The sequence below is a fragment of the Symphalangus syndactylus genome, chromosome 13 (assembly GCF_028878055.3).
Source record: "Symphalangus syndactylus isolate Jambi chromosome 13, NHGRI_mSymSyn1-v2.1_pri, whole genome shotgun sequence".
Classification (NCBI taxonomy): domain Eukaryota; kingdom Metazoa; phylum Chordata; class Mammalia; order Primates; family Hylobatidae; genus Symphalangus; species Symphalangus syndactylus.
In genome coordinates, this window is record NC_072435.2 from 42,168,765 (window position 1) to 42,189,504 (window position 20,740).

The window sequence follows — 20,740 nt, forward strand, 5'->3', positions numbered from 1 at the left end:
TCCCCATTGCTGGTTATTGTCAACTTTGTTGAAGATCAGATGGTTGTAGGTGTGTGGCTTTATTTCTGGGCTCTCTATTCTATTCCATTGGTCTGTGTGTCTGTTTTTGTACCAGCACTATGTTGTTTTGGTTACTGTAACCCTATAGTATAGTTTGAAGTCGGATAATGTGATGCCTCCAGTTTTGTTCTTTTATCTTAGGATTGCTTTGACTATTCAAGCTGTTTTGGTTCCATATGAATTTTAATATAGTTTTTTCAATTTTGTGAAAAATGGTTTTTTGTAGTTTGATAAGAATAGCATTGAATCTGTAGGTTGCTTTGGGCAGTATGGCCATTTGAATGATATTGATTCTTCTAATCCATGAGCATGGAATGTTTTTCCATTTGTTTGTGTCATCCATGATTTCTTTGAAGTGTTTTGCAGTTCTCCTTGTAAAGATCTTTCACCTCCTCCGTTAGATGTATTCCTAGGTACTTTTTTGTGTGGTTACTATAAATGGGATTGTGTTTTTGGTTTCGCTCTCAGCTTGGATGTATTGGTGTATGGACACGCTACAGATTTTTGTACATTGATTTTGTACCCTGAAACCTTGCTAAAATTGTTTATTAGTTCTAATAGCTTTTTGGTGGAGTCCTTAGGGTTTTCTAAGTATGGAATCATATTGTCAGTAAAGAGAGATAGTTTGACTTCTTCTTTTCCTATTTAGATGACTTTTATTTCTTTCTCTTGCCTAATTGCTCTGGCTAGCACTTCCAGTATTATGTTGAACAGTTGTGGTGAGAGTGGACATCCTTGTCTTGTTCCAGTTCTCAAAGGGAATGCTTCAATTTTTTTCATGTTCAGTATGATGTTGTTCCCTAGCTTCTTGTGGTTTGCTGCCAATCTTTGATGTTCCTTGGATTGTAGACCTCTGCATTCATCTTCACATGGCATTCTCCCTGTGTGTGTATCTGTCTTTAAATGTCACCTTTTTATAAGGACACCAGTTATACTGTATTAGGAGCCCACCACTCTCCAGTATGATTTCATCTTAGTTATTATACTTAATCCTATTTCTAAATAAGATCACATTCTGAGATACTGGGGATTAGGACTTCAACATATGAATTGGGAGAAGAGACATAATCCAACCCATAAGACTTACTAAAAATAAAAAGAATAAAAGGCCGGGTGCAGTGGCTCACACCTGTAATCCCAGCACTTTGGGAGGCCAAGGCAGGTGGATCACTTGAGGTCAGGAGTTCAAGACCAGCCTGACCAACATGGTGAAACCCCATCTCCACTAAAAAAAAAAAAAAAAATATATATATATATATATATATATATATATATATATATATACAAAATTAGCCAAGCATAGTGGCACATGCACATGCCTGTAATCCCAGCTACTTGGGAGGCTGAGGCAGGAGAATCGCTTGAACCCAGGAGGTGGAGGATGCAGCAAGCCGAGATCATGCCATTGTACTCCAGCCTGGGCAACAAGAGCAAAACTCTGTTTCAAAAAAAAAAAGACTGTAGTGAGTGGATTCATAGCTGAAGCAACGTAGTAGCTTATTTCTCACATAACAGAATCCTAGGTCAGTGCATGGCTCTACTCCTCTCAGTCACTCAGGGACCCAAGTTTCCTGCATCTTGTTTCCCACCCATTTCCTAAACATTGTTCTTGTCTATAAGAGCAAACCTGTGAACTCTGGATTACAAAAAATAATAATAATCACAGTGCACAGAAGAGGCAAGCCTATTGTCTGGAAATGCCACCTACTTTTCTCATTCCACACTGGGTTACCCCTAGCTGCAAGAGAGGCCAAGAAATATGATATTGGAACTTTGGTCCCTAAATAATTGCATGAAGCAGAATTGCATGCTGAACTGAAACTAGAGAGAAAAGTAAACTTTAAAATATTGAATTTTGGACCTCTCACTTCTTTTAACTGGAGCTTAGACGTTTGTCCTAACAGACACAGTAATTGGTTCCAGAAGTGGGGTACACCATAAAAATAGATGGCATTTGCTTAATGACAGGGTTGTGAGGACACAGATATTTCAGGCTGGAAAGCTGAGTATCCTCCTTAGGCCAAGGCAAAACATTTGGTAAAACATGGTCAACCAAGTTGCTAGGCTGTGATTTTGTTATTATAGAAGGGGAGAATGGATTTTTGTAGAGAGCTAGCAGTCCACATTCCATCCTCTAGCCACCAAATATATAAAAACATGCTTCTTCCCACCATAGAATACCTTTATACCCTTCCTGGAAGAAGGCAATCTAATATCCCATATTATTGATGCATCCAGCTCAGAGTCCAAAATCTCTGGCTAAAACAGTCTTCTTCATCAGGCATGTCTTACTGTTTCTCTCATGATCCAATAATTTGTAAACTAAAAGTCAATTTTTCTGGCCCTCTCCTCATTGAATACACAATATTATACCAGTTGCTAGCACAGAATAATGATCAAATCTTGCTGGGCAGGATTTTTTTTTTAACTCTCTGCTTGTAAAGTAGAATAAATCATTTGGTGAGACTCTGGTAGATCTCTCCGGGAAACTCCATTGTCTGTTGTTCACTGGTTTTTCTATCCGGGGTTTTCTTCCTTGTCCACTTATCTTCCATGACCACATCTAGAGTGAGTTTTGAGGAGGGTTCCCTGCTTGGGAACTCTGCAGTTACCATAGCCTGATTCCTGTGGTGCAAATTAGGGATTTCCTTAAGGCTGATACACAGGCTGGGTTCATGGTTTCAAGATAATTCCCTAAAACATTTAGTGAGCTATTTGCTTCCAATCAGTAACCACACCAAAAGTTCTTCTGAAGACATCAGATATTTTCATTCCTTAGTTTACCCAAGCCTCTCTACCACGATAATGGTGGCTGCCTGAGGACATTTGAAACAAATACCTTAAGTGAAAAGCCTATTTACCACTCACTGTTGGAGATATCAGGGTCAGATGACTTCTCTAACTCTTTGTGGACTTTTATCTGTGGATTCTTCCATCTCTGTTTGCATATTGGCCAAGTTCTTGACCACTAAGTCCACGTCTTTCTTATAACACTTTGCTAAAAGCAGCAGGAAGCAACCAAATCACAACCGTGTTCTACCTCTTTCTAATCACTTCATCTAGAAATTCAAGTTCAATTACCATTTGAACTATCTTCCTAGTTCTCTAAGATTGTATGTTTTGCCTTGGCCTAAGGAGGATACCCAGCTTTCCAGCCTGAAATATCTGTGTCCTCACAACCCAGCCATTAATCAAATGCCATCTATTCTTATGGCTACACCCCACTTCTGGAACCAATTACTGTGTTTATTAGGACAAAAGTCTAAGCTTCAGTAAAAAGAAGTGAGAAGTCCAAAAAGCAATATTTTAAACAGACAGAAGTTTATTTATCTCTCTAGTTTTGGTTCAACCTGCAACTCTGCTTCATGCAACCATCTACGGACCCAAGTTTCTTTCATTTTATTTCTCCATTAATCCCTAAGGAATTTGCCCTGTCTGTAGGTTGGGTCTTAGGTAAGTCCATATACCAGCTTGCAAACAAGGAAAAAAGAGAGCATGGAGGAGGTAAGTCTACTGTCTTCGAGGCTTCACTCAGATGGTGCACATATAACTTACATTCACATTCCATCAGTGAGAACTTAGCCACCCACATGGCCTTGCTGCAAGGGAGGCTAGAGAATATGATGTCCCTGCGAGGTCACAATTCTGTCTGCTACAAAAGATGGGAGAATAGAATTGGTACACAGTTAGTATTCTCCAAAGCATGATTCTGCTATTTCCTTCCCATGTACCCGTGAGCAGTCATTTCACCCCTCAGTGTTCTCATACGTAAAACAGAGATACTATTACCTACAGCCTAGGGATGTTAAGAGGATTAAATGAGATAATGTGGTGCCTGTATATTGGCAAGCAAGATGATTTGAGATGTTAAATAGATAATCATGTTTTATTTAAATGTGTATGAAGGAAAACACAACTAGTATCTCAAGCCTACACTTAGGATGAGGCTAAAGAAGCTACTTGAGATTTTCTTAATGATTCAAAAAATATACATCAAGGAAATAATAATACCATTGGTACACGGATGTAGTCTTAGCAGATGCTGTTGCTGACCCCTTCCATATTCTTTCAGCCCACCCCATAGCTCACCTGCAGATAGTTCTCATGCACACCAAAGACTTCCAACACAGAATGTTCTTGGCCCCACACAAGGAAGACCAAAACTGCCAGTGGAATGCTCAAAAGGTAACTGTATTAGTCTGTTCTCACACTGCTATAAAGAACTACTTGAGCAGCGTATGGTGGCTCATACCTGTAATCCCAGCACTTTGAGAGGCTGAGGCAGGTGGATCACCTGAAGTCAAGAGTTCAAGACCAGCCTGGGCAATATGATGAAATTCCTTCTCTACTAAAAATACAAAAATTAGACAGGCTGTCCAGGTGCAGGGGCTCATGCCTGTAATCCCAGCACTTTGGGAGGCCAAGGCGGGCAGATCACGAGGTCAGTAGTTCGAGATCAGCCTAACCAACATGGTGAAACCTCGTCTCTACTAAAAATATAAAAATTAACCAGGCATGGTGGCATGCACCTGTAATCCCAGTTACTTGGGAGGCTGAGGCAGGAGAATCACTTGAACCCAAGAGGTGGAGGTTGTGGTGAGCCGAGATTGCACCACTGCACTCCAGCCTGGGTGATGGCACAAGACTCTGTCTCAAAAAAAAAAAAAGAAAAAAAATTAGCCAGGCCATGGTGGCAAACACCTGTGATCCCAGCTACTCAGGAGGCTGAGACACAAGAATCACTTGAACCTGGGAAGTGGAGGTTGGAGTGAGCCAAGATCACGCTGCTGCAGCATTCCAGCCTGGGCAACAGCGCGAGACCCTGCCTCAAAAAAATAATAATAAATAAAAAAAAGAACTACCTGAGACTGGGTGACCGGGTAATTTAGTAATTTATAAAGAAAAGAGGTTCGATTGGCTCATGGTTCCACAGGCTGTAGAGGAAGCATGGCTGGGGAGGCCTCAGGATACTTTCAATCATGGCGGAAGGGGAAGCAGGCACATGTTACATGGCTGGAGCAGGAGGACCAGAGGGGAAGGGAGCTGCTAGACACTTTTAAACAACCAGATCTCGTGAGAACTCGCTCACTTGATGAGAACAGCAAAGGTCAGGGAAATCCATCCCCATGATCCAATCACCCCTCACCAAGGCCCTTCTCCAACATTGGGGATTACAATTCAACATGAGATTTGGGTGGAGACACAAATCCAAACTATATCAGTAATCATCAACCAATGAGGGTCAAGAATTGGTGGCTGCTGGGTACAGAGGCTCACGCCTGTAGTCCCAGCACTTTGGGAGGCCAATGTAGGAGGTTTACCTGAGGTCATGAGTTCGAGGCCAGCCTGGCCAACATGGTGAAACCCCATTTCTACTAATAATACAAAAAATTAGCTGGGCATGGTGGTGGGCACCTGTAATCTCAGCTACTTGTGAGGCTGAGGCAGGAGAATCACTTGAACCCGGGAGGCGGACATTGCAGTGAGCCGAGATTGTGCCACTGCACTCCAGCCTGGGTGACAGAGCGAGACTCTTTCTCAAGAAAAAAATAAATAAATGAATGAATTGGTGGGCAACGTACTCACAATATCCTAATCCTTCCATAGGATGACTCTGCAGTCTCTTACTCAGCTGCTCAGAAGATCCTGAGTGGAACCAAGCACAAGTTGCCCACTCATGAATGTATCTCCCCTCGCCATCACCTTTCCTCACTCCTCATGCTTCCTGGGACCACCTCCCACAAATCCGTGTTTTGAGGTCTACTTTTTGGGGAAACCCAAACTAAGACATGGACAAAAGTTGGAGGTGATGTGGGAATGACAGAAGTTTGTCAACCCTGAGACAAAGCATCTGAAACACTTGCTCATTGCCTGGCACATAGTAAGTGCTCAACAAACGTTGTTCATTGTTGTTGCTTTTTTAATTTTGGGAAGCCACACATAACATAAAATTTACCACTTAACCTTTTTTTTTTTTTTTTTTTGAGACAGAGTCACACTCTGTAGCCCAGGCTGGAGTGCAGTGGCATGATCTCGGCTCACTGCAACCTCCACCTCCCGGGTTCACGCCATTCTCCCGCCTCAGCCTCCCAAGTAGCTGGGACTACAGGCGCCTGCCACCATGACCGGCTAATTTTTTGTATTTTTAGTAGAGACTGGGTTTCACCGTGTTAGCCAGGATGGTCTTGATCTCCTGACCTCGTGATCTACCTGCCTCGGCCTCCCAAAGTGCTGGGATTACAGGCGTGAACCACCGCGCCCAGCCACCATTTAACCATTTTTAAGTTTACAGTTCAGTCAGTGGCATTAAGCACATTTACATTCCTGTGCAACCATCACCATCAGTTACCTCCAGAACCCTTTGCATTTTGCAAAACTGAAACTCCCTACCCATTAAACAACTCCTCGTTCTGCCTTCCTGCAGCCCCTGGCAAGCACCATTCTACTTTCTCTTTCTGTGAATTTAACTACTTTAGTTACTTCATATAAGTGGAATCATACAGTATGATCCAAGGTGCAGCCCTGTTGTAACATGTGTCAGAATTTCTTCTTTTTTTGTTGTTTTTTGTTTGTGTGTTTGTTTTGAGACAGAGCCTTACTCTGTCGCCCAGGCTGGAGTGTAGTAGCTGGATCTCCGCTCACTGCAACCTCCCCCTCCCAGGCTCAAGTGATTCTTGTGCCTCAGCCTCTCGAGAAACTGGGATTACAGGCATGCACCACCATGCCAGCTAATTTTCATATTTCTAATAGAGATAGGGGTTCACCATATTGGCCAGGCTGGTCTTGAACTCCTGATCTCAAGTGATCTACTCGCCTCGGCCTCCCAAAATGCTGAGATTACAGGCATAAGCTACCACACCCAGCCAGAATTTCTTCCCTTTCTAAGGCTGAGTAAGATTCCATTACATGGATAGACCATATTTTGTTCATTCATTCAGCCATCGATGGGCACGGGCTGCTTCCATCTTTTGGCCATCGTGAATAATCCTGCTATGAACATGGTAAATGATATTGTTTTTCCTTTTTTCATTCATTCACTTATTCATTCATTCAGAGTTCCAGGAATTTTGATATGCCAATGTTCAAACGGAGGGCATTCCAGTGATAATTTCCATATATAGTCAGTCCTTCACATCTGAGGGTTCCACATCCTCAGATTCAACCAACCATGGATCCAAAATATCCAGAAAAAAAATTAAAAATAACAATACAACAATAAAAATAATACAAATTTTAAAACCAATACAGTATAACAACTATCTACATAGTACATACATTATATTGGGTGTTCTAGGTAATCTTTTTTTTTTTTTTGAGACAGAGTCTCACTCTTTCACCCAGGCTAGATTATAGGTGTGAACCACTGCGTCCAGCCAACAATTTTATATAAGAAACTTGAGGCTGGGCACAGCAGCTCATGCCTGTAATCCCAGCACTTTGGGAGGCCGATGTGGGCGGATCACAAAGTCAGGAGTTTGAAACCAGCCTGGCCAACATGGTGAAACCCCGTCTCTACTAAAAACACAAAACATTAGCCAGGCGTGGTGGCAGATGTCTGTATTCCTAGCTACTCAGGAAGCTGAGGCAGGAGAATCGCTTGAACTGGGGAGGCAGAGGTTGCGGTGAGCCAAGATCGCACCACTACACTCCAGACTGGGCAACAAAAGCAAAACTGCATCTCAAAAAAAATGAGGGAGAGAGAGATGGAAGGAAGGAAGGAAGGAAGGAAGGAAGGAAGGAAGGAAGGAAGGGAGGGAGGGAGGGAGGGAGGGAGGAAGAAAAAGAAGGAAAGAAAGAAAGAAAAAGAAAGAAAGAAAGAGAGAGAGAGAGAGAGAAGGAAGGAAGGAAGGAAGGAAGGAAGGAAGGAAGGAAGGAAGGAAGAAGGAAAGAAAGAAAGAAAGAAAGAAAGAAAGAAAGAAAGAAAGAAAGAAAGAAAGAAAGAAAGAAAGGAAGGGAGAGAGAAAGAAAGGGAAAAGAGAAAAGGAAAGAAAGAAAGAACCAGCACTTTGGGAGGCCGAGGCAGGCAGATCATGAGGTCAGGAGTTCAAGACCAGCCTGGCCAATATGGTGAAACCCCGTCTCTACTAAAAATACAAAAATTAGCTGGGTATGGTGGCATGCACCTGTAGCCCCAGCTACCCTGGAGGCTGAGGCAGAAGAATCGCTTGAACCCAGGAGGCGGAGGTTGCAGTGAGCCAAGATCATGCCACTGCACTCCAGCCTGGGCGACAGAGCGAGCCTCCGTCTCAAAAAAAGAAACTTGAGCATCCCAGGTTTTTTGTGTTTTCAGGGGGTCTTGGAATCTATCCCCTGTGGATACCGAGGGTTGACTGTGATTTGGGAGTGTGGAGGAATTTCTTATTTTAAAAAAGACCCCCTAGGCCAGGCGCGGTGGCTCACGCTTGTAATCCCAGCACTTTGGGAGGCCGAGGGGGCGAATCTCGAGGTCAGGAGATCGAGACCACAGTGAAACTCCGTCTCTACTAAAAAAATACAAAAAATTAGCCGGGCGTGGTGGCGGGCGCCTGTAGTCCCAGCTACTCGGAGAGGCTGAGGCAGGAGAATGGCGTGAACCCGGGAGGCGGAGCTTACAGTGAGCCGAGATCGCGCCACTGCACTCCAGCCTGGGCGGCAGAGCGAGACTCCGTCTCAAAAATGAAATAAAATAAAATAATAAAATAAAATAAAATAAAATAGACCCCCTAAGCCAAAGGAGGCAGCTTTGAAGGCTGTCTTAAGATCGTGGTCCTCCCTCAAAGAAGTGATTGTCAACAAGGGGGATGATTTCACTCGCTCCCAGCCCCGGGGACATTTGGCCGTGTCCAGAAACTGTTTTGACTGTGGTGACTGGGGATGGGATACTACTGGCATGTAACAGGTAGAGGCCAGGAATGTGGCTCAACATCCTCCAATGCATAGGAAAGTCTTGTGCTTTAAAGAATAATCCATGAGGCTGGGCGCAGTGGCTCATGCCTGTAATCCCAACACTTTGGGAGGTTGAGGCGGGAGGATTGCTTGAGCGCAGGAATTCAAGACCAGCCTGAGCAACATGGCAAGACCCCGACTCTACTAAAAATCAAAAAACTTAGCTGGGCATGGTGGTACATGCCTGTAATCCATGCCTGTAGCTACTCTGGAGGCTGAGGCAGGATTGCTTGAGCTCAGGAGGTCAAGGCTGCAGCGAGCCATGATTGCAGTACTGCACTCCAGCCTGGGTAACAGAGCAAGACCCTGTCTCAAAAAAAAAAAAACAAAAATTATTCAGGCAGCAAAGAGTTAAGGTATGCCATCCCACTCTGCACCTACTTTGAAAGGTAGCTGCAAACCAGGCGCAGTGGCTCATGCCTGTAATCCCAGCACTTTGGGAGGCCAAGGCGGGTGGATCACTTGAGGTCAGGAGTTCGAGACCAGGCTGGCCAACATGGTGAAACCCCATCTCTACTAAAAATACAAAAATTAGCCGAATGTGGTGGCGGGCCCCTGTAATCCCAACTACTCAGGAGGCTGAGGCAGGAGAATCACGTGAACCCAGGAGACAGAGGTTACAATGAGCTGAGATCGTGCCATTGCACTCCAGCCTGGGTGACAAGAGCAAAACTCTGTCTCAAAAAAAATAAAAATTAAAAAATTAAAAATAAATTAAATAAATAAATAAAAAGTAGCTGCATTTAGCTGGGCATGGAGGAATCCCAGCACTTGGGAGGCCAAGGTGGGAGGACAGCTTGAGGGGCCTGGAGTTCAAGACTAGCCTGGGCAATATAGCAAGATCCCATCTCTACCAAAAATGTAAAAATTGATTTAAAAAAAAAAAGAGAAAGAAATAAAAATTAGCCAGGTGTGGTGGCACACACCTGTAGTCCTAGCTACTTGGGAGGCTGAGGCAGGAGGATCACTTGAGCCAGGAGTTGGAGGCTGCAATGAGCTATGATTGCATCACTGAACTCCAGCCTGGGCAACAGAGTGAGACCCTGTCTCTTTAAGAAAAAAAGAAAGGTAGCAGTAAAAGTGAGACCTAACCAGGCCAAATCTAGGATCCCAAGAGAAACACCTCAGTGACAGTTGTCATCCCAGAGACACAAGTAGTTGTCAAGAACTGTGAAGAGTTTGCGATCTTATCCTACTTGCAAGTGAACAATTGAACCTGCTACAGTTTTATGGATGCTGGCAGAAGACACGAGACTCCAGTATCAGAGACAAAGGACTTTATTACTCGTGGCACAGCAGGCAGCATGAACTTTGTGTTTGCACTAGCCCACACTGGGTTAGTTCCACAGCCGAGGAACTCTGAGCTTAAAGATCTCGATTTTTATAGTCTACTGCAAACAAACCTGGTCTATTTTAATACCAGAGGGAGACAATATCTTTATTATATGGACAGCAAATGAAACTGCCCTCTGCTTCACAGTTTGTATAGCTGTTTGCTATACAAACATCCTTGAAAAGATTGCTGGAATAAAAGTTGTCTGAGCCCCTGATTCTGGGGTGTACAGAAATGCAAGAGACCCATGGAGAATTGTTCTCCAATGACACCATTGACACCCAATGGGCAGTGGCTGTCCGTGAAGGTAACTCAGGTAGGAGGTTGAATAGGGGAGGCTGCTCAGGTTATAGTTTGTGGGTCAATGTGTAGAATCTGGAGTCAGACACTCTTGGTTCAACTCCCAACACCACCACTTCTTAGCTGTGCAGGCTTGAGCAAGTTACTTTACCTCTCTGTGCCTCAATTTCTCCTTTTATAAAATGGAAATGACAATAGCAGTTATCTCACGAGGTTATTGTGAAAATTAAGTGAGTTGATGTGTGCAAGGCATGTAGAAAAGCATGGACACATTAAAGACATGTCAGTTTAACTATAATTATTATTAATTATCCTGATGATGCCACCAAGCTTGTGGTCATGCCTGTTTTACGGGATTAATGGCCAAGCTCTTTAACCCACACAGTTCCCTCGGAGTGTGGCTCAGAGACTTTGAGGAGGACTTAGGGCCCTTTTCTCCCTGCCCGACCCACCACTGGTTTGCCCCTTCCTGGATAATTTAAAAAAAAAAAAAAACAGGATCTTTCTCTGTCGTCCAGGCAGGAGTGCAGTAGTGCAATCTCAGCTCATTGCAACCTCCACCTCCCAGGTTCAAGCAATACTCGTCAGCTTCCTGAGTATCTAGGATTACAGGTGTGCATCACCATGCCCGGCTAATTTTTTTGTATTTTTAGTAGGGACGGGATGTCACCATGTTGGCCAGTCTGGTCTCGAACTTCTAGCCTCAAGGGATCCAACCCCTTGGCCTCTCAAAGTACCAGGATTACAGGTGTAAGCCACTGCACCTGGCCTAGAAACTCTTTTTTTATTAAGAGATAGGGTCTCACTCTGTTGCCCAGGCTGGAATGCAGTAGTACCTTCATGGCTCACTGCAGCCTCAAACTCCTGGGCTCAAGTGATCCTCCTGCCTCAGCCTCTAGAGTAACTGGGACTACAGATGCATGCCACCACACCCAGCTAATTTTTAAATTTTTTGTAGAGATGGGGTCTCGCTCTGCTGCTCAGGATGATCTTGAACTCCTGGGCTCAAGCAATTCTCCCACCTTTGCCTCCCAAAGTGCTGGGATTACAGGCGTAAGCCACTGCACCCAGCTTCAGGGTCATTTTTATTGTCATCCTTGTCATCTTTATTACTCTATTGTACCCCAGGAAATGAAACTCCATAGAGTACAAGCTGAGAACATTTTTGCTCTTTTCTATCAGAACTCAGTAAACTCACTTGTTGCCTTGGTCTCTCTGCATGTCTCAAACTGCAGGAGACACGTTTGGGGGCAGTCCTCATCCTCTCTTCTGTTGTTTGATCTCTGCAGCCTCACCACCCACCACACCACACCACACCACATCCTCACCTCTGCATTCAACGGCAGACACTCTCACCTGCCCTCAGTCCCTTCCTCCTATGACCTTCGCATAGACCCCATCACCACCGTTCAGACCTCCCTCAATTGCCACTTCCTCAGGGAAGCTTCTCCCTGACTTCCACCCAAGACTAATCAGGTGCCTGCATTTTGCATTCATTAACATTTTTAGGCTGGGCGTGGTGGCTCATGCCTGTAATCCTAGCACTCCAGGAGGCCGAGGCGGCCAGACCACCTGAGGTCAGGAGTTCGAGACTGGCCTGGCCAACATGGTGAAACCCTGTTTTGCAAAAATACAAAAAGTAGCCAGGCGTGGTGGTGCGTGCCTGTAATCCCAGCTACTTGGGAGGCTGAGGCACGAGAATTGCTTGAACCTGGGAGGTGGAGGTTGCAGTGAGCCGAGATCGCACCACTGCACTCCAGCCTGGGCAACAGAGCAAGACCATCTCAAAAAAAAAAAAAAAAAAAAAATTTAGCTCACACTCTGGGTGCCTGCCCAGATCCACTGGGTTCCTACTGTTTCTCTCCACACCAAGGGTTACTTCTAGCAGCTTCATCTCTCTGCTAGGGGGAGAGGCGGTCTTCCTCCAGCTGCTGAAGTGTGTGGCCCATACAAGGGCAGGTCAGCAGAATCAACAGCCCCTAAGAGCAGTCTTCAATCAACAACAGCAGTGAATTGGTGGATAAATACCCTAGCTCGTTCGCCCCTCAGCTGGGACAACGCCAAAGAGTGTGCTCTCTGCTGCCTCCAGAGGCCCTCAGTGGGACTGCACCCTGTTTGTCCATGCCAGTAACTGGTTTCATAACGCATGCTTAATGGCTACTTTCTTTTCCCTATTTCACTTCCAATCCTCTACTTGTATCTCCTCGGGTCACCTCCCAAATAAACTATTTGTCCTTGCATTTTTTAAGAGATGGAGTCTCTGGTGCCCAGGCTGAAGTGCAGTGGTGCAATATTAGCTCACGGCAGGCCAGGCACAGGGGCCTGTAATCCCAACAGTTTGGGGGGCCAAGGCAGGAAGATCACTTGAACCCAGGAGTTCAAGACCAGCCTGTGCAACATAGCAGGACCCCACCTCTACAAAAACAAAAAAGTATCCAGGCATAGTGGCACATGCCTGTAGTCCTAGCTACTCAGAAGGCTGAGGTGGGAGGATCAATTGAAGCTGGGGGATCTAGGCTGTAGTTAGCCACGATTGTGCCACTGCACTCCAGCCTGGGCAACAGAGTGAGACCTTGTCTCAAGAGAGAAAGAAAAAGAAAGAGAGAGAGAGAGAGAAAGAAAGAAAGAGAGAGAGAGAGAAAGAAAGAGAAAGAAAGAAAGAAGAAAAGAAAGAAAGAAAGAAAGAAAGAAAGAAAGAGAAAGAAGAAAGAAAGAAAGAAAGAAAGAAAGAAAGGAAGGAAGGAAGGAAGAAAGAAAGAAAGAAAGAAAAGAGAAGCTCACTACAGCCTCAAACTCCAGGGCCCAAGTGATTCTCCTCCCTCAGCCTCCTGAGTAGCTGGGATGACAGGCACAGACCACCATGCCCAGCTAGTTTTTGTATCTTTTGTATAGATGGGGTCTTGCTGTGCTGCCCAGGCTGGCCTCAAACTCCTGACCTCAAGTGATCCTTCCACCTCAGCCTCCCAAAGTGCTAGGATTACAGGCGTGAGCCATTTTGCGTGACTTCCTTGAACTTTTGTATCAAAAGACAGTCATTTGCCCTATTGTAATTAATTCCACAATTGCAGTTATTGGTTGTCTCACCCCACTGGGATGAGTCATGTCCACCACAGTGTTCCAAAAACACGCACATGGTAGTAGATGCTTGATAAATGACTCTGGGTCTCGTGACTGGGAGGTGGCTGGGATGCTGATGGGCTGTTCTCCTTCCCCCATCCCGTCCTTAGAAGCCCCCAGTTGGACAAGTTGTAGTGCAGGAGGGAAGCTCACTCCCAAGCTATAAATGGCAGCCTCCACCTGCCCCATGCTCCAGAATACACAGCCTGAACAGCTGGGGCAGGGCCCCCAGCCTCCAGGAACCCCAAATGACCCTCCCAGCCCTGACCAGGGCTCCTGGGGTGTTCCCTGGAGCTCATGCCCAGAGGGGATGTAAGTCCGTTACCAAGGCTGCAGAGGGCACACTAAAGATGCTGATGGGGTCACACAGCTAGTCCTAGCGCCATTCCTAGCCTGCTTCTCCCCTCCTCCACATCAGACTCCACCTCCGGGAGCTCCCTTTACAAGAAACCGTACCAGGGACAAGGGTCTTCCCTACAAGGCCATGGAGCACGCAGACATCTCCTGCGGGAGGGATCTTTTTCTGAGGTCGGTGGTGTCAGGCCTGGAATTAGCCACACCACCTGTGGCGAGGCTGGTCCCAGGGTCTCTGGGGACAGCGGGGGACAGCAGGGGTGGAGAGGACATCAGGACTGACCTCTGATGACTCAGCTTGAGACAGTGAAATGAGAAATGGTGGGCATGGAGGCCTGGTTGTGGCGGAGCAGGGCAGGTGGGGGAGTCTTAGGACTTCTTGCCAGCTCGGTCCTAGAGTCAGCTGGGCCACTCACAAGCTGGGTGACTGTGGGTGAGCCACTCTGGGCCTCAGTTTCCCCATTTGTAACACGGGGGAGCTCATAACCACAGCTCATTCCTGGAGTTCATTGTAAAGGCAAAGGGGCCTCCGTTGCAGCCGCCTCGCCTGGCTGGATGGCCTCTGACGTGCAGGGCCAGCCTCAACTTCCTCCTCTGTAAAAATGGGAACAAAAGGCCAGGCACGGTGGCTCATGCCTGTAATCCCAGCACTTTGGGAGGCAAAGGTGGGTGGATCACTTGAGGTCAGGAGTTGGAGTCCAGCCTGACCAACATAGCAAAACCCCGTCTCTGCTAAAAATACAAAAATTTAGCCAGGCGTGGTGGCAGGCACCTGTAGTCCCAGCTACTCGGGAGGCTGAGACAGGAGAATCACTTGAACTTGGGAGGCAGAGGTTGCAGTGAGCCAAGATCATGCCAGTGCACTCCGGCTTGGGCGACAGAGCAAGACTCCGTCTCAAAAAAAAGGGGGGGAATAAAAACAGTCCCCCCCGCTTAGGGCTCGAAGTGGGATCTGTGAGTCGTCTGCTGAGCTTAGTCCATGAACAGCATTTCTTCATTATCCACCCAGAGTCCTTTCATTGTGACTGACGTCCTTCCAGATGCAATTATTCTGGTCAGCTTTTGTCACAGGAGGAAATTGTCTGTGTAGCATAGGGGAGGGGTGGGATAAGGGAGGAGGATGAAGAACAGAGTTGGGGAGGGGTCTGGGCTGGGCTCCCTTAGCTCCAGAACACAGGGAGAAGTCAATGTCTTTAGCGCATGAAAGACGTTCTAGAATGTTCTATTTGCTACCTTTTCAGCCCCTGCACCAACAGGGGTGAAGTTCTCACCGTGACAAAGAGAAGGAAGCTGGCTTAATGAACAGTGAGGCTGCTGGGAGGGGGCAGAGGGAAGCTGGACACTCTTGGCCTGAACCTACAGCCCCCAGTGGCACTGACCACTACCCATCTCTCCCACGATACTGTTTCCTCTACAGCCTTGGGCAGAAAACAAGGAGGCCTCCCTACCTCCACTTCATCCCACACAGCAGTCTTGATGCTGGGTGGGAGTCCAGGAGTCTGTCTAGGAATCCAGGAAGGCTTCCTAGAGGAGGAGCCATTGCATCTGGGCCTTGAAGGATGAATAGAACTTTCCTAGGCAGAGAAGTGTGTGTGTGTGTGTGTGTGTGTGTGTATGTATGTGTTCAATTTAACAAACACTTTCCTGTCTTCTAGGGACCAGGTACTCAGAAGACCACAGACAAGACCCAGCCCCATGGCCTGCCCCAAAGAGTTCACATCTCATAAATGATGCTTGAATAATAACAATAATAGTAACAGCTCCCACGCGCTGAGTGTGCGCTGCTAGGACATGGCATGTGACAGGAATTCAGTGTCTGAATGAATGAGCCAATAAATTAAACTTTCTCTTCAAAAAAAAATTCTTTTTGTTTTATTCTTTTAGCTCTACTCTCTAAGGAAGGAAAAAGCTTTCTAGAGTCAGCAAATCCTGCCCCCGATTGCTAGAGGGGAGAAGGGAGGCATAGTAGGGCCAAGGAGACAGACGGCACAAAGGCCTGGGGGTGGGAAAACTGGGGTACAGGGGTCCAGTGTGGAGACAGTTGGGGGCAGAGTCTTAAGCGGGGAGCTAAGGTGCTAGGGCCGTCTCCTGTTCTTTGGGAACTGGGGAGCCACAGCTTGATTCTCAGCACAAGAGGGAGGGAAGGAAGTCCTGAGATCTAAGGAGGACAGCAGGAGCCTGCCCTGGGCTCCAAGAGTTTCAGAGATGGCCCAGATCAGTTGATCAAATGGCCTTCTCCCTGTCATGAGTTACAAGCAGAGAAGCCACAGGGGGGCAGGAGAGATGGAGAGATGGAGAGAGACACAGAGACAGTCATCAAAAGAGAGACAGAGGCATGGCAGAAAGAGGTGGGAGAAATCCAGGAAGGCTACCTGGGGGTGGTGGCAGGAAATGGGGTGGAGGCCTAATCCCTGATACTAGAGAGGCAGGACCCAGAGGGGAGGAGAAAGCTTGATGCTAGGCTGGAAGTCCAAAAGTCTGTCTAGGAATCCAGGACGGCTTCCTGAAGGAGGGGCCATTGGATCTGGGCCTTGAAAGATAAATAGACGTTTCCTAGGCAGAGAAAAGTGTGTGTGTGGGTGGTGGGGAGAGCGGGGGAACGAGGAATTGCTCATTTTACTTAACAAGTACTTTCCAATTTTTAGGGGACCAGGTACTCAGAGGGCCACAGACAAGACCAAGGCAGAAAAGACAGGTGCCTCCCCACATTGCAGCTCCGGGACTCCGCGCCCACCCACAGCCCTCTTCATTCCTCCCAACGATGATGGGGAAACTGAGGCAGCCCAGAGCAGCCCCCACCCTAGGTCCTGCCCGGGCAGCTTCTCCTGGGCCTGTGCCATGCCCACGCGCCCACGCGGGACCTGTGTCACCAGGTTAAAAATGGAAACAGCTAGGATCTTTTTTTTTTTTCTTCCTTTAAGAAAATCCTAGGTCCAAATAAGGCGAGGGCTGCGGGGAGCACGGTGAGCTGGCCAATTCCTCCTGAGCAAGCGAGTGGCGACTGGCCCGGCCAGCCTGGGCTTGGGCCTCCTCCAAGACTCGCCTGGCAGGAGGGCGGAGGCACCCTGGGAGGCTATAAGGCCCTCTCCTCCACCCTGCCAGGCTCACTCGGCCCCACAGCCACAGCCCCTGCCTGCCGCAGCCCCCACAGAGCCCACCGCGCACCCCACGCCCCCCACGCCAGCGCCCAGCCATGGAGGCCATCAAGAAGAAAATGCAGATGCTGAAGCTGGACAAGGAGAATGCCATCGATCGCGCGGAGCAGGCGGAGGCGGATAAGAAAGCCGCTGAGGACAAGTGCAAGCAGGTGAGGTGCCCTCCGCTGGGCCGCCCCGGGCTGCTGGGCGTCCTCTCTGTGCGGAAGGCCGGGGTCCGGAGCCCAGTTGGGGGTCGCAGACACCTGCGGGAGGACAGGAGTCTGATGCTTTGGCCAAGGAAGAGCGAGGGGACCATTGCCTTCCTTGGATGGGGTCCTGGGCTGGAAGGGGGGTGACGATCGGACCCATCCCCAGCAGGGCCAGTGCGAACAAAGTGAGTTTGACAGAGAGAGAGTTGGCGGGGGAGGGAGAGTGAGAACGTTCGTGAGAGAGGTAGAGGTGTTTGAGCTGGGAGGTTGTGTACTAGATAGGGCGGTTGGGGACATGCTGTGTGTGTGTATTTGCATGTGTTTGAGCGTATGTGTGTGTACATGTGTGTGTTTGCCTCTGGGGTGTGTGTGTGTATGTGTGTTTGAGACAGAGTCTTGCTCTGTGGCCCAGGCTGGAGTGCAGTGGCCTGATCTGGGATCACTGCAACCTCCGCCTCCTGGGTTCAAGCGATTCTCCTGCCTCGGCCTCATGAGTAGCTGGGATTACAGGCACCCACCATCACACCCGGTTAATTTTGTATTTTTAGTAGAGACCAGATTTCGCCATGTTGGCCGGACTGGTCTTGAACTCCTGACCTCAAGTGATCCACCCACGTCTGCCTCCCAAAGTGCTGGGATTACAGGCATGAGCCACTGCACCCGGCCATTTGTGTGTGTTTGAGCAATTCTCTGTGTGTGTGTGAACATTTCTGTGTATGTCTGTGTGTGTATCTGCATGTTTGAGCATTTGTGTCTGTGTGTACATGTATTGTGTATGTTTGAGCATGTGTCTGTGTGCCTGTGTGTGTATCTATGTGTTTAAGCATTTCTGCATGTGTCTGTGTGTGTACACATATTTGTGTGTTTGAGCAATTCTCTGTGCATGTATCTGTATGTGTTTAAGCATTTCTGCGTGTGTCTGTGTGTGTACACATATTTGTGTGTGTGTGAGCTGTTCTGTGTGTTTGTGTGTGAGTGTATCTGTGTGTGTTTGAGCCTTTCTGTGTGTGCACATGTGTTTTATGTATCTGTTTTACATGTCTATCTGTACATGCGCATATGTTCCAGCTGAAAAGAGTGCGGAGGGGTAAAGGTGACTGTGAGAATGAGTGTGTACTAGGAGAGCTGTGAGTGTGTGGGACACTGCATGCGGCTGTTGGAAAGTAGGTGTGAAAGAGTGTGGGTGTGTTTGTGAGTCTGTGTGTAGATGGTGAGGGTCTGTGAGGGTAGCGGGAGAGGCTGGCTGTGTGTGTGCTTGTGCAAATGCTGGCATGACAGTGATTGAAAGTACATGTTGATGTGGCTATGTTTGTGTTGGCATCTGTGTATCAGGGTGATGGGTTTCTGCTGGCGTGTGTGTGTGCACCCATGCACGTTTGGATGTGTGTTTCTGTTGTGTGTGTGTTGGTGACTGTGTTTCTGTTGGGGTGTGTGCATGTTTAGATGAGTGTTTCTGTTGGTGTGTTTATGTGTATGAGTGTGTTTCTGTTGGTGTGTGTGTGAATGTGTATGGATGAGTGTGTGTTTCTTATGGGGTGTGTGTATGATTGTGTGTTTCTATTGGTGTGTATGTGTGTGGATGAGTGTGTTTCTATTGGTGTGTATGTGTGTGGATGAGTGTGTGTTTTTATTCGGTTGTGTGTGTGTTTCTATTGGGAAGTGTGTGTGTGGATGAGTGTGTGTTTCTATTGGTGTGTGTATGTGGATGACTGTGTTTCTGTTAGTGTGTGGTGTGAATGTGTGTTTTTATGGGGTGTGTATGTGTGTGATTCTATTGAGGTGTGTGTGTGTGGATGAGTGTGTGTTTCTATTGATGTGTGTGTGTGTTTCTATTGGTGTGTGGATGAATGTGTGTTTCTATTGGTGTGGATGAGTGTGTGTTTCTGTTGGTGTGTGTGGATGAGTGTGTGTGATTTATGGGGTCGTGTGTATGTGTGTGTTTCTATGGGGGGTGTGTGTGGATGAGTGTGTGTTTCTATTGGTGTGTGTGTGTGCGGATGAGTGTGTGTTTCTGTCGGGGTGAGTGTGTCAGTGACTGTTTCTGCTGGCATGTGCGTGTGGATGTGAGGGGGGCTGTGCAGACCTGTGTGTGCGTGTAGGTGACGTGTAGGATCAGGAAGCCTCCACTGTGACAGGAGCCCGCGGTCTCATGGGCAGCTGCCCGGGAGAATGGCAGGGCGCGCGTGTGTGTGTGGTGGGGTCCCAGGGCTGTGACCTGCTGCAGGGGTGACTGGGTGGGATCTGGGGACTGGGATGGGAGTAGAGTTGAGAGTGAGTCTGAGAATCTCAATGTGTATGTGGGGGTGTCCCTGCTAAAAGCCTGGAGGCTGGGGCAGGGGGGCTGCCCATGGTAGATGGAGGACGGGGGGCCATTTCTCATCTCCTGGCAGCCAAGAGCCCACACAGACCCAGAACTTTGGAGACAAGGGTTCTGGGAGCCCCGGCAATGAGAATGCATTGGAGTTCCAAGGCCGTGGCCATGGTTTGGGGCAGAGCAGACAGGAGCAGTTGGTGGGAAGAAGGAAGGGAGTCCCCTCCCACAGAGCCATGTTCCCCACAATGCTTATCCACACCCCGAGGTCAACTGCCAAGCCCTGGGGAGTGTCCAGGTCTCCGATAAGCCCTGGGAGATGCCTAGGACCACGGCACCGAGTGCCCAGCCCCACTCAGGCCAGGAGCCAGGCCAGCCCGGCAGCTAAAGGCGAAAGCTCGGAGCTCAGACTGGCCATGTTTGAGTCATGGCTCAGTCGATAGCTGTCCCGGACGCCTGCATGAGTGAGATACAGAAGTGACAGTAGGGCCTCCCTCGCCACCCCATGACAGGATTAGAGGTGACTGTACAGGTGGAACCCTTGGCCGGGAGCCTAGCTCAGAGTAAGCACTCAATAAATGTAGGTTGATTTCCTGCCCCGCCCTACTTCCCCTTTGGGACTCCCCAGCCCCCCATGCCCCGGGGCTGCCCTGAAAGTCTGTGGCACATTCGTGCAGGACAAGCCCCACCCCGGTGTTCCCTGCCACAACCTCCCTCCGCCTTCTCTGTGCCCCTCCCTGGCAAACACAGACATTCATCCTGTGCTGGGCCAGCTTCTAGCCATCATTTAGCCCTCACCATGAGGGACTCAGCCAGAGATTCGGAGAGAAACAAGTTTATAGCAGTAATTCTTACTAAGGTGTGAGTGGCTATCTCCCAGGGCAGCCACAAGTTCAAAAAGGAAGGATTCTCAAAGCCTCCAGCCAGCTGCGTGGCCAAGGAGGTTATGCCTTTTTTGTCCCACAAAGATGCCCACTGGAGTAGGCTTGGGCTC

At 47.8% G+C, this 20,740-nt stretch overlaps 1 protein-coding gene and 1 long non-coding RNA gene across 5 annotated transcripts in view; both read left to right on the forward strand.

Annotated features, from left to right (window-relative positions):
• The first annotated feature begins 4,130 nt into the window (after positions 1 to 4,130).
• Positions 4,131 to 15,940, forward strand: LOC129459729 (uncharacterized). Of its 2 annotated transcripts, XR_008650036.1 has the most exons (3): positions 15,326 to 15,394; positions 15,507 to 15,675; positions 15,745 to 15,940. It is a non-coding gene; the product is annotated as an uncharacterized lncRNA (long non-coding RNA). The 2 variants fall into 2 exon arrangements; XR_010115349.1 differs by lacking the exons at positions 15,326 to 15,394; positions 15,507 to 15,675 and adding an exon at positions 4,131 to 4,245.
• A 1,254-nt stretch (positions 15,941 to 17,194) lies between these two features.
• TPM4 (tropomyosin 4) overlaps positions 17,195 to 20,740 on the forward strand; it is a 35,909-nt gene continuing 32,363 nt past the window's right edge. Inside the window, exon 1 of one of the 3 annotated variants that reach the window (XM_055239189.1) lies at positions 17,195 to 17,620. In XM_055239189.1, coding sequence (XP_055095164.1) covers positions 17,555 to 17,620 — 66 coding nt within the window. In that variant the 5' untranslated portion in view covers positions 17,195 to 17,554. The remainder of the gene's footprint in view (positions 17,621 to 20,740) is intronic. The other 2 variants (XM_055239187.1, XM_055239188.2) reach the window with 2 other exon arrangements.